General features: G+C 32.4%; 2 protein-coding genes across 3 annotated transcripts; both read right to left on the minus strand.

The window, feature by feature from the left end:
• Positions 1 to 331: 331 nt before the first annotated feature.
• LOC108911816 (uncharacterized peptidase C1-like protein F26E4.3) lies at positions 332 to 1,196 on the minus strand. Its single transcript, XM_023455014.1, has 2 exons — positions 786 to 1,196; positions 332 to 426 (listed from the first exon to the last, which is right to left on the minus strand). Exons 1-2 carry the CDS (start codon positions 1,030 to 1,032, stop codon positions 332 to 334), a joined length of 342 nt encoding a protein of 113 aa, XP_023310782.1. The 5' UTR covers positions 1,033 to 1,196.
• An 8,701-nt stretch (positions 1,197 to 9,897) lies between these two features.
• On the minus strand, positions 9,898 to 12,367 carry LOC108911826. Of its 2 annotated transcripts, none has more exons than XM_018716862.2 (6): positions 11,594 to 12,367; positions 11,290 to 11,445; positions 10,957 to 11,088; positions 10,587 to 10,840; positions 10,201 to 10,360; positions 9,898 to 10,015 (listed from the first exon to the last, which is right to left on the minus strand). In XM_018716862.2, exons 1-6 carry the CDS (start codon positions 11,796 to 11,798, stop codon positions 9,900 to 9,902), a joined length of 1,023 nt encoding a protein of 340 aa, XP_018572378.1. In that variant the 5' UTR covers positions 11,799 to 12,367; the 3' UTR covers positions 9,898 to 9,899. The 2 variants fall into 2 exon arrangements, with proteins under 2 accessions (XP_018572378.1, XP_018572377.1); XM_018716861.2 differs by having other exon boundaries at positions 11,266 to 11,445; positions 11,594 to 12,363.
• Positions 12,368 to 13,454: the final 1,087 nt, after the last annotated feature.

Genomic DNA, 13,454 nt, shown 5'->3' on the forward strand with positions numbered 1-13,454 from the left:
ACGATTACCACTTGGATACATTCTAAAAGAAGTAATAATAGAATAAGCACCATTTGATATCACAAACAAAAGCAAACAAATTTAAACTGTCGACAATAATTAAAATTGAAAAACAACCTTTTAAAGCGCGTGACATACAGCGATGAATATTTTTTGTATTTGTCTGCTTTTTTCGGTGCGAGATTTTTTGTTAGACGAATCTATTTTCATAAAAATAACACCTGATTTTTTTTCACAGGTGGCAAGAACCCAATAGATAAAGAAAAAACGAAAACTATGGCACAAATGAACAACTTCGGACAATATCTGTTAATTGTAGTAGAAAACATAGTCATTTTACATTAGTTCCTATTTGGCAAATCGTAGTGTATTTTCTTTGTTCTGTGTCTCCCTCATCTGTGTGTTTTTCTTTGTTCTGTGTCTCATCTATATAAATAAAAATTAAAAGCTGTTTCGTTTTTAGGGAAAGAAAAATTGCAAAAGTTGCCCGGAAAATTGGCAATTTCGGGAAAAACTGAAAGTGCTTATCACTAACAAATTTATTTAAATTTGAACAGGAAACGTCTGTTGGGTCAGCTAGTCTTGTAATGAATATTAATATGTATTGAATGTTGTAAAATAAAATAAGTTAATAAAAATATTTTGTACTAGAGTTTCCCGGTCCTTAATCCTGTCGTTGATCCAACAAGTTCAAAAAGTTAATTCCGAAAGTAAAATTGAGGTACCCAACGGGCCTATTATAACACCCTGTATAAGTAAGTAAAAAACAATTTTTTCCAACAAACCTCCACAGGCCTCCTTGAAGTCCGGACAGCAGTCCCCTAGCTTAAGACAAGCGTGATCGCAGTAGCAGGGCTTGTCGCTGAGGTCCTCGATGATGGCGTTGATCGGCGCCTTCTGGACAACACAGGACGAATCCCTGCCGGTGCAGCAGAGCTTCGCCTCCCTGCAACTGCCACTGAGAACAACCCCAACACACCAGAGCGCGAAGGACACGAGTAGAACCAGGGTACGCGAACCGCACGGGGTCATTTTTCAGCCGGTAGCCGTGTCCGGTCGACAATGGGGACAATTGCGGAGAACACGTGAGGAGGTTGGTAGCCGGGAAACGGACGACGGAGCTCTCCAAGCCGAAGCGGGCGATGGAATGAGTCGGTTTCGACGGGAACGGAGCGTCGCGGCCTGCTAGACGGGACGCGAAGAACCGGCGAGTCGACAACTGACGCTGCCGTGGTGGAGGAGGTCGGGTGGGGGCGACGACAGTGCCTTTGTTGGCGGACGGGGTCCGCGGGCATCGGCGCCATGGGCGCGTGCCGTGTCCGTGCGGGGATCCCGTTGGTCAAAAGCAGTGGTTGAAAGATTCCACATTCAGTAGGTAGTATTTAATTTATTAATTGGTTTTACGTTTTCCGTAAGTACTTAACTTCCTAAATAGGCTGTTGAATATAGGATTTTAAAAGGTAGTATGACGTTCAAGATATTTTATTATATGAATCGTTCAAATGGTCATTTTAGATGAAAAAACCGCAGAGTGCTATTACATAAGAGGGTGAAAATTGGAGATTTTCACCCCTTACAGTTTTTATGCAAAAAATCGTTAACAAAGAATTTGAAAAAAGCAAAAAATTCGATTTTCTAATTTTTTTTACTTTTTTGCCTCTAGTTTTTTTTTGAGCAAATATAGGTATAGGCATTGCTTCATAGAAAAAAAAGTAGATAAAATTTCCTTCAAAACAAGAGGTCGTAAAGTATTTTTGAATGAAAATTGACTGATATATGGCCGCTCAAATTTAGCCAATTTTTCGATTTTCGTCGCGTTTACCCTTATACGTTTTAGGTTTTAATTCTCTTTTTTCTGCAAAAAAGGAAGGCAATAAGACGTTCAAGAATTTTCATAACATGACTTGTTCGAAGGGTCATTAAAATTGAAAAAACCACGGGGTGCTATATAATTAGAGGGTTGAAATTGAAGACAGGGGTGAAAAAGCACTTTTGCTGTTTTTTAAATATAGCACGAAAACGAAGCAAAATTTCGGTATAGTTCATAGGAAAAATTTTGTAGAGAATCGAATTTCTCATCGAAATGGCTTATTTAAAAAATGTAAAAGGAAAATTTTATGCAAAAAAAATCAACAATAAACAATTTTAAAGAAAGCAAAAAATAAGATTTTTTAAATTTCTTTTACTTTTTTAATAAAATAATTTAGTAAAAACTTGAGAATTTAAGTACAATAAAGATTAATTCATAATGTATATACAGTGTGTCCACGGATGGAGGATGGAGTTGACAAGAGGAGAAACTTTTTTGTTTTTTGACTTTATCGAAAAATGTCACTCCTTATAAAAAGTTCTGCCCCTCGAAAAAATTAGACTGTCATACAAACATCTTAGATTAGATATACAGAGTGCTCATAAATTAAAAAAACACGAAAATACTCAAGAGAGAACTACCATTGTTTGTTATTTTACACAACATTTTTACAAAACAAATCTGTTTATAACCTCAAACAATGTCTAATACAAATTTTAAAAATAAAATTTTAAATTTTTGAGGTACGAAGTAGCTATACATATAAAGTATTAGGACATTATTTGAGGTTATAAACAGATTTGTTTTATAAAATGTTGTGTAAAATAATAAATAATGGTACTTCTCTCTTGAGTATTTTCGTGTTTTTTTAATTTATGATATAAGATGTTTGTATGACAGTCTCATTTTTTCGAGGGGCAGGACTTTTTATAAAGAGTGACATTTTTCGATGAAGTCAAAAACAAGAAAGTTTCAACTCTTTCAACTCAACTCAACTCTCAAGAGTCTCAACTCAAGAGTTGCCAACTCCATCCTCCATCCGTGGACACACTGTATATACATTTTTAATTAAACTTTATTGTACTTAAATTCTCAAGTTTTTACTAAATTATTTTATTAAAAAAGTAAAATAAATCAAAAAAATTTATTTTTTGCTTTAAAATTGTTTATTAACGATTTTTTGCATAAAATTTTCGTTTTACATTTTTTAAATGAGCCACTCGATGAGAAATTCAATTCTCTACAAAATTTTTCCTATGAACTATGTATACCGAAATTTTGCTTCGTTTTCGTGCCATATTTAAAAAACTGTAAAAATGCTTTTTCACCCCTATCTTCAATTTCAACCCTCTAATTTAATAGCACCCCGTGGTTTTTTCATTTTTAATGACCCTTCGAACAAGTCATGTGATGAAAACCTTTGAACGTCTTATTGCCTTCCTTATTTGCAGAAAATGAGAATGAAAACGTATAAGGGGTAAACACGACGAAAATCGAAAAATTGGTTAAGTTTGAGAGGCCATATATCAGTCAATTTTCATTCAAAAATACTTTACAACTTGTTGTTTTGAAGGAAATTTTATCTACTTTTTTTTCTATGAAGCATTGCCTATACCTATCTTCACTCAAAAAAAAAACTAGAGGCAAAAAAGAAAAAAAAAACAGAAAACCGAATTTTTTGCTTTTTTTCAAATTGTTAACGATTTGTTTGCATAAAATTTTCCTTTTAAATTTTTTAAATAAGCTACTTCGATGGAAAATTCAATTCTCTAAATAATTTTCCCTATGAACTATAGCGAAATTTTGCTTCATTTTCGAGCTACAATTGAAAAACTGAAAGGGGTGCATTTTCACCCCTATCTCCAATTTCCACCCTCTAATTTAATAGCACTACGCGGTTTTTTCATCTAAAATGACCCTTTGAACGATTCATGCAATAACATTGCTTGAACGCCATAGTTCCTTTTAACACCGTTTTTTTGGATATAATCAATAGCCTATAAACATGTGGTGAAAAAATCAGGACGATACCTTCAATATGAACCGTGATAAATAATTTCTAACTTGTGCGATATTTGAAAGGGTCCAGGCTATTAGCAAAACATTTGTGACGTCACACCGTTCGATTGTGTCGACCCGACACATTACAGACAGCGCCATTAGCTGCTGTCTCAAGTTACTTATTTGTAGTACAATTTCAATTTTTCCTTTTATTTGTTATATAGTTTGTTTTATCCATGTTTATTGATATTTTTCCCATCTGTGAAATAAAATAATGTGCCAAAAGAATCAGTTACGGTTTATTTTTATGAACTATTTTTGAAAATAATCCATGAAAATAGCATCATTCTATCATACACTTCATTTGAGAATTCTGGTGGAAGAAATGTACAAATTTTTTTGAAATATGATATGCAGATATAGGTTTAACAATGTACTAATCGGGTGCAAATATGGAATCTGTAGAGTAATCAGAATCTGAAGTATAAGCAGTGACAGATCTTCACTTCCATACCAGGTAGGGCGGAAAAATTTAGGTACAAAATATTGAAAAAAGATCGAATATAATCGGTAAGTAGTTTTATTTTAAGTACCTACTATTGAAATATATGATAAATGTGCTCAACATTATTTTTTATAGTGAAAGTCCATTCTTTTGCTTCTACTACTAAAAGATCCAATATCGTCTTTCTGATAGTGCGGTAAATCGCTGATAGTGTTTATTTAGAATCAAACCAAAAAGTGTTTCGGTTTTGAAATTTTATATCGGTAAGTCCGATAAGTCGGTGATTGCGTGACCTTTTTTTAAAATCAAACGAAAGTGTTTAGGTTTTGAATCGGTAAGTCACTGATTGTGTGAAGTGACCATTTTTTTTAAAGGCCTCCATACAGCTTGCAGTCCCAGGCCCCACCTTAGGCTAATACGGCCCTGAGCCCATCCCAAACCTACCTACGCCCATGTTTCTCACATTGATTTTATAATAGATAACAATCTTAAAAACACACGAAACAATACGTAAGTAAAAATGACACTTTTATAGAGCAGCCATATTCAACCCTTTTGTGGGTTTGGGGAATACACAGCATTCATGGGTTTTATGAACTACTTGGTTTATTATTTTCTTTTTAGTGCATTTTAATAAAAGCTTAGTCTTTCCGATCTCAATTGAAGACCAAAGAGCTAGGCAGTACGTATCAGGTTCGGTCACAAAGTAGCAACTCGGCATTGAAATATTTGAAAAACTTGTTCACATAATATGAAATGATAGAAATGTATAGAGCAGTTGAAGAATTCGCGCGTGGGCAAACACCGCACAAACACAGTCGCACTGGGCGACTGGGCCATAAATTTCAGTTGTTGGCAAATTGCCTAGCAGTGCAGTACAGCAATGAGGAATTACTTTATTGTTGATTATTTTTATTTAATAACTAACCTAAACTGACAACCTTTCCTCATCCTTTCTTGGCAAGGATATGTACCTTCCCGTTGGTTCTTGGCGAGCATATTTTTTGATACGTCATAACCAAAATTTACCTCAATATAATAAAATTGTTTGAGGGCATAAATAATTAAAATATGTTGTTGGCCAAATGAACATATAACAGAAATTTTCTACACATTATATACAAATTAATATTATTTTGTACCTTTAGCAGAAAACTTTTTTTAGGGACGCCTATGAAACTCATTAAATTTTATTGCTAGGCGTTTTTATACATGTTCAACTGACTTCAGAAAGACTATACTGTGAAGATATGTTGTTTCTAACTTGCTTAGATTTTCTAAAACCGTCGTCAAAATACTGTTATAAATTCACTGAAAGTCACGCATCATAAAAACGCCCTCAAGGTATAAATTCGCTTTTGTTTCGATTTTAAAAATCAAAGAACTGGCGTTAATGGCTAAAAAATACTATCGTTATTTTCAACGTAATGAAAGGTATACTTTTTTTATTTCATACGGTATTGATTTTTTTTTTAATCCAATGATATGTGATAAACAGACTCCAACAAAATTGTCAAGTGTACTATGATAACTATTTTCATTAAAAAAAAATTAAATCAACACATGTCACGCGCATGTTCAAATTGACGGAACAGTTTAAAGCAGTAATAGCAGTCCATATTCTAACAGAGGTCACTAAAAATCCCTTCCTGTAACGACGCCAATATTCTATACTATTTTAATATGTATTATTTTGAGGAATTACAATGAAACACGATAAACAAAATGCAATACATTTTTAAGAGAATGAATATATGTAAGTCATTTTAAAAATATTTCTTTTACTTATTTTTAAAGCGTAATTTTAACATTTTTTACAGAAAAGGTCAAGGTCTTAAATGATACTGATAAAGCATAAGTAGAGATGCTCCAAACACGCTGTTGTAGAAAATGTACAAGCTGTAACAAAAATGTTATATATTTTGGGAGAGTTACAATTTGTTAAAATACAAATAAAAGTTGACTAAGCTTAGTCGTCTCTTTAAGAGATATCCTTTATAACTTTGGAAATTTTTATTCAACTCGGACAAAATTTGGATGTTACATTATTTGCGATATGCTGAAAATTTAATTTTTTTTAGACAAAACAGTAGCACCGATGCATATAGAAATATCTCGATAAATTAATATTTTCCTCAAAGGTCATTTTTTCCGGCCACCCTGTATGCGGGAAAAAGATTTTAAGCAGGATTCCCTCTGATATTCTTGTTTCCTTTTAAAATAAATTACGTCGTCCTCCAATTACTTCTCAAAATATTTATTTGTATAAAAAAATGCGAAAAAAGGAGATGAAATGTCGGTATTGTATTGCAGAGAACTGTTTGTAGGTCGAAGTTGAGTGATATATGTGATATTCACAAAGAACAGATTTAAAATAAAGAAATAAAGTGTTTCAAAGTACATTTGTTTGTAAATCAATATTTCTGACAACTTCTGTTGAAAAAGACATAATTAATATTCTAAAATTAACTTTATTTATAAGTTACATAAAATGGGCAGTCGGGTCAACAGGCATACAGGGTGTCCAGAAGCGAATAAGCCATACTTCAAGTTGCCTTTTACTTTGAAAAGTTACGAGCTTTCAAGGAAAATTTGCTTAATTTTATTATAATAGTCATATTTCAATGAAAGATGATAACGTGGGGTTTCATAAAACCCGTTTTCTGAAAATCCCTACCAATAAAAAAATGTGGCAAAAAAACAAAACACTGTTTAAGGTGTTCCTAGCGACCTCTATGTTTTGGGTTAAAAATAAGCTGATCCATATCAAATTTCATTGAAATAATGCAGTTATGCTAAAGAAAATAAATACCTTTCTTTTTTTTAAAGCTGATAACTTTTTACTGAAGCAAAATTGTATTGAGGTAACGTTAAATCGATTTATTTTTACCCAAAGAAACTGCTACTGAGACATACCCATTCGGTCCAGACACCCTGTATTGTATACATTTAGAGGAAATTTTAACTGTCAACAAGGAGCCTATGCACGTGCTATTCTTTAATCACCCCAGGAATGCATCCAAAAGAGACGGCAATATCTTACACCAAAATCTTTTCCAAATAAAAAGACTGCAAACAAAAGGCGTAGTGGGTAGTACCCTCCCTTTACAAGTGGTCTATTGTTCCATCTTTGAGGTGTAAAAGGCACTTGTTTGCAACCTCCGTGGGGGGTATTTGGATGGGTTGCAGTCTGCCCTTACCTGCCTGTTTGATGTCAAGTGCTTTTTTACACAAGGGCAGGTCGATAAGGGATAAAAGTAAACACAGGCTGGGGAAATCTCTTTAAAATTAGACAGAGATTTGTGTTTAAAATGGTTTGGCGCTGGTACTTGAAAAGAAACAATAAAAAGGTAATTTTCTATACATGCTGCATATTTTCTGTAATGTTGGCATTAGAAATGGCAGTGTGAAGCGGGCGGAAATACCTACTACAAACTTGAAATTAGTTCTGTTGTCCACACGTTGTTGTAATTATGATTTTTATTAAAAGGATAAAAAACCGTCTTGGCAAAAACGATTTAATCTCTCTAAACTTCTAGCTGCAAAACACAGGAAGGGATAATTAAAGTAAATAACGACTTTTCTTTAGTTTGATGGAAAACCCTAACGAACCTCTGTTCATAATTAAAATTTAACTGCGCCGTGCTCTGGCCAAGCACGGATTATAAATGGTACGACGGCTGTAATTTTTCAGAACGGCGTTTCCCGAAAAGTCTGTGGAGTTAATGTACCGACTTTTCTTCTGTTTGACATTCCCATTAATAAAATAATTTACAAATAAGTACAAGATATGTCTTTACGAAAATTTCTCAATGTGCTCCTTCTACAATTTTCGTGCTTGTTTCGTAGTAAGCGTCATTGTTTTTCACTGCCGAAACACTTTCAATCTGCAACTAAATAAACTTTGAATAAAACTAATGAAAATATAAACTTAAATTATCTTTAACTTACCAAGTATTTGTGCAGCGTCTTCTATTATACAAGTGAGAACACAGAAAAATAAACAATTTTCTAACAATTCAGGATTTTATAAGTTGTTTTTGTTTTCAAGCAGCTCCTGTCACCTATCGCACGATAGCGTTACTAGTCAGAAGCTTGAGCGAGTTGTCAATTTCTACTGCGTTGGCTGCGTTCCCTATGACACATTTTGCTGTTGATTGCGTTACAGGGAAAATTGATTTGAAATAAAATACGTGTCTATTAAAATAACATTAAGAGGAATAGAATACCTCTGCACTGTACAGAAAGTTTTGTGATTTGGGCAATTGTTGCGTGGAGAAATTTTGTAAAAGCTTAACTTGCTATATATTCGACATTATTCGCGAATGCAGCTAAGAGCTCGCTCTCTGGCGGTGACAAGTGATACTAGCGAAGCAAGGTAAACATTTCTTCTGTGTGTGACATTTCGTTTTGTATTTTATTTAAAACTGTATTTAGTGTTCGTTTTTTGAACACTGTTATTTAAAAAAAATAGTGTGAGGAAAATTTCAGCAATTATGGATAGAAAGAAGAAACTGTCAAACTATTATTGTTCAGTTCAAGGTTGCTCTTCATGGTCCAAGAAAAATCCAGAATTAAGTTTTCATCAAACCATTGAAGAAATTTTCAAAATAATATTCCCTAATAGCACAAACATATCCATTGGACGTCCTACGGACATATAGATATTGGTACCCTGTACGTCCATAGGATATCCGTTTATGGAACAAGGATGTCCACTGGACATTCATTGGATCATACAGTGGCTACATTTTTGGACAACCATAAGTTGTCCAGCTACCAGTGTCCATAGTACTTCCATGATGGACATCCATTAGCTGTCCAAAATATTAACAATAATGGATGTTTTAAACATTTAAATCCAGTTATCCAAGAAATGGTTGCTCAAACATTTACCAGGTATACTTTCTTTGTATAAAAAACGTCAGAGAATAAGAATTTTGGATTAAAAATTCAAAACACCATGGCACAAAAAGTTATAACAATTTCAATGCATGTAAAGTATTCTAGGTGGTGCCCTCTATAATTTACAGCAAATTCGAGTCCATATTTCAGTTTCTCATGCCAGAAAACTCCCCCATATCAACTTTTACGTATTTACTACAATTAATAAAAAAGTTATTGAAGAAAAAAATAAAATTGTAACTTCAGTACCCCGTATCTCGGAAACTATCAAATTTTGAACTAAGGTAAGTTGGGTTAGATAATAATTTGGCCCCAAGAATATGTGGTAGGACGTTGTTCAGACCTTTTAGAGACACCCTGTAGATAAGACTTCATCAAGTTGTATGTAATTCATACGAGTGGTCGTCTGTCTAAAACTTGCTTTTACCATTACAAATCAGCATAAACTTTATAGCTCCTATATTAAACATCGACTTAATTTTGAATACCTTATATAAATTGTACTGTCATTCTGTCGATAAAACAAAGCAAAAATAGAGCACACAATACAGTTCTGTATGAAGCTAATTTTCTTTTTACCTTAATCATTTTATATACAATCTTTAATAAAAAATTAGGGTACAATTATATTAAAAATAAAACAAAATCAGTTTTGCATGAATGTTTAATAGTTCATTACTAAGTGGTATATTTTTTATTTTCGAAAACGGCCCTTTCCTTGGCCCGTCGCAAATATTTTTTTACAGCTTCTTCCACCAACTTCCGGTCTCCAATATCGCATTTTCCTGCAGCTTCTAAAAAGATAACCATTATTAGTTTCATATGTCTTTGACTGTCTTTTCAAAAATACATAAGTTTGTTTTTGTCTAAAACAATAGATACCAATTGATTTATTCGCCCTTCCGTTATAAATTATAAAAAAATATATTGAGACCCAAATTTTTTGTTTTTTTTTAAATGGTTATCTAGTTCAACTTACCAATAATAACTTCAGATATTTTTAGCTTCTGAAATGCTTTTTTTTCCTTTGTTCCGAACCATGTAAAATTTTGGGCCAAATTATTTGTTATAATGACAGATAAAACTCTTCTTATGAAGTCGTATGTGTTGCTTCCTCCAATTTTTGAAAATTCATATACCTAAAAATAAACGTAAAACTAAAAATCTTAAGAATATTATTTCAACCCATTGATATGTTTTATCTAAATGACAGGAGGAAACATATTCGTACTTCACACGGAAACTGCAAACATGATCTCACTGATTTAACCCAAAAATGTGACAGTTTAAATTCGGTTCCATACAGTCCGAATCGCTGCAATGTCAGAACATGTCTCTTATTTTTCAAAGTATCTTTCAACTTACAGATTTTTTAAAATTATCCTCCACTTCTAAAAATTCTTCAAGTTTATAGAAGTCTTCAATAGATGTAATGGGTACATTAAACTTATTCAAGACTGATTCTGTTTCATCGTCCTTACTAGTGTTATTTAAATGTTTTTTCACGTTCTTCAATTCGTCTAGGGTGTCAGTAGTAATATTTAATAATAAATTAAATTTTCTAACCAAGGAATTCATATTTTCTAGCATAGATACGATATCCTTCTGTCCCAAAATATCTAAAAAGGAATATACAAATTTAAACAAAACGATAGTAAAAAATACACTTCTATTTATCATATAGAAATTGACTGACTTAAAAATAGGAATATGTCTCCATATTATTTACACATACCTTTTTTGTGCAAAGGACAACAAATGCAGCTAATCTGATTATTGGTATTACTCCGTATGTGATTATCGGTGTTACTCTGCATGTGGTTATCAGTATTACTCCGCATGCGATTATCGATATTACTCCGCACATCTGTAAAAATAATAAAAATTTTATATTTATATACCTAGGTACTTTAAACTAATAAGGCATATGCAACATGAATTCCTCTCATAAGAAACTTGTATATTGTTAACAGAGTTAAATTAATTTACTATTTAGGTTTAATCATTTGGACTTCAACACATAAAATAAACTGAACCGTACTACCTAATTGTGTTTTTGATCGCCTACCCGGAGGTTCTGGGATGGTTTGTATTTCGTCTTCTGAACTTGTCTCGGATGATGACTGTCCTTTCCTACATCTAATTTTTCGGCTAGATATTTCTTCGTTTAAATCGCTGGAATATTCAGCAATTTTGGTTTTTTGTCGTGCTTCTGTGTAATTATCTAAAAATAATGTACACAACATTTATACCTTCTACAGAAATTATATAATTTTTACTTCATAATCTAAGATTAGTAATACTAATTTAATAAACACAGAAGGCAAAACGATTTTGATGTTAACATTAACAAAAGCAGTAAAAATTCTTACCAAAAACAGCATTTTTTAATAGACTAATTTTGTGTTGGGGCCAGCACGTACTCGGGATATCATGTCTCCGAATAGCAGACGTTATCCTTTCTTGGTTTGTGGTAGGTGGCCAATAACATGAGTTACCTACAATCCATGTACTGGGAACAGCTTCAACACTATCTTCCTGGTCAAATTTTACTATTGTCCAACTAGTCTTGTCCATTGTTATAAAGACGCACGTAACCACAAATTACTATTTATGCAACACCCTGTATAAATATAGCTATAAATTTTATTTAGTATGCAACATTGGAATTATAACATGTCTGTTTTCAAATTCTAATTTGAAGCATTTACAGGAAATTGTTTTTATATTCCAAGACTGTAAAGGGCCACTATTGCTAACAATATATATTCCTAATTCAGATGACCTGCATGGTTTCAAATATAAATCTTCAAGTGTAAGATAACTTTGTCCTATAAGTATAACTTCACTGTTAAGAGAAACAATATTTTTGATACTAATAACACTTGCATCGTTAACAATACAACAATTATCTGGTTCAGACGTAGTTAACAAAAAATTCTTAAATTCTATTTTTTTGTATTGTTTACTGAATTGCAAATTTAGTGATGGTCCTTCAAAATGCTCATTTAGCAGTTTAGGAAATATCTCTTCTTGCACTTCAATTGTACTGAACATATCATATTCATTTACTCTATTTACAATTTGTTGAAGAGGCTGGTTACCTTTTCTAACGTATTTTTTAAAAAACATCATGTGATTTTCAAATGGAAAAGCACTGAAATTTTCCAAACTACCAAAATCTTCAACATCATTACAAAGATGAAGTAAATTGTGAACATTGTGTGACACATTTTCAGCACCATATAAAATAATAAATGTTTCAACGAAGTATTTTAATAAGGAGCGTGCATAATCAATATCTTCACGGCTTTTACATTTTGATAATAGAATCATTGCTACGTGTAAACACAAAAAATTTAAATATCTATCAGCATCTAATATCAATTTTAAAATTAAAGGACCAGTATAGAATAAAAATAACCTAAATTCTGTCGCTTTCCATCTTCTAGCTTCTTTTAAAGATCTTGGTTTACGTGAAAATTCTTTAGGAATATTTTTTACATATTTTAATTGCAAATTTGAAATATCTGTAACTTGTTGATAAGATAATTTTGAAGGTGGCTTTCCAGACAGCCATAAATTTACTATTAATTTTTTCATTACACCTAGACACACAAGATGCATGTAATCTAATGGAAAATGATTAATCATGTCAACATCTGGAAGCATCTCCAATAATGAAGTACCAGTATGATGATTGTCCTGTTCTTTAGATCTGAACTGCAAATCATTTCTTAAAATTAAATTATTAATATTCGGAAAACATATTCGATGATCTTTAAAAGTACCCTCAATCTGACATTTAGAACAAGACATATAACCGCTATGTCCTCTTGTATATTTGATAAAACACTTTGCTGGGACATCACATATGAAAGCTTTAATGTGTACTTCATATTTATAACCGTTAAAAGTAAAACCATTAGTTAGGATATCTACTGCTTCTGTCACAAATTCTTGTAGAAATTCATTAGCATTTTCAGGTTTTTCATTTCCCTGATAAATTGCAATTACATTAACAATATTTTTATTATTGAATAAATTGCACATTATAGGCCACAGTTGGCTACCAGAACTGTGGGATAACGGTAAACCATCAATGTTTATACAAATATTTAATGATTTGGAATTAAGCAAAACACTTTTGGAACACATAATAAGCTTCTCGAGACATTTTTTAAGGCCAAAATGATAATATACACCAGGTTCAACTATTCTTAAAGATTTTCC

The sequence above is a fragment of the Anoplophora glabripennis genome, unplaced genomic scaffold (genome assembly GCF_000390285.2).
Source record: "Anoplophora glabripennis isolate ALB-LARVAE unplaced genomic scaffold, Agla_2.0 scaffold504, whole genome shotgun sequence".
Taxonomy (NCBI): Eukaryota; Metazoa; Arthropoda; class Insecta; order Coleoptera; family Cerambycidae; genus Anoplophora; species Anoplophora glabripennis.

Excerpts from the sequence above, each read along its gene's own strand:
- LOC108911816 (XM_023455014.1), bottom strand. The coding sequence starts at position 1,032 with ATGACCCCGTGCGGTTCGCGTACCCTGGTTCTACTCGTGTCCTTCGCG. Across the intron at positions 427-785 it reads CTTCAAGGAGGCCTGTGGAG|ATGAGACACAGAACAAAGAA; the intron begins GTTTGTTGGAAA and ends TTATTTATATAG.
- LOC108911826 (XM_018716861.2), bottom strand. The coding sequence starts at position 11,798 with ATGGACAAGACTAGTTGGACAATAGTAAAATTTGACCAGGAAGATAGT. Across the intron at positions 10,841-10,956 it reads TTGTCCTTTGCACAAAAAAG|ATATTTTGGGACAGAAGGAT; the intron begins GTATGTGTAAAT and ends ATTCCTTTTTAG. Across the intron at positions 10,016-10,200 it reads AATATCTGAAGTTATTATTG|AAGCTGCAGGAAAATGCGAT; the intron begins GTAAGTTGAACT and ends TTATCTTTTTAG.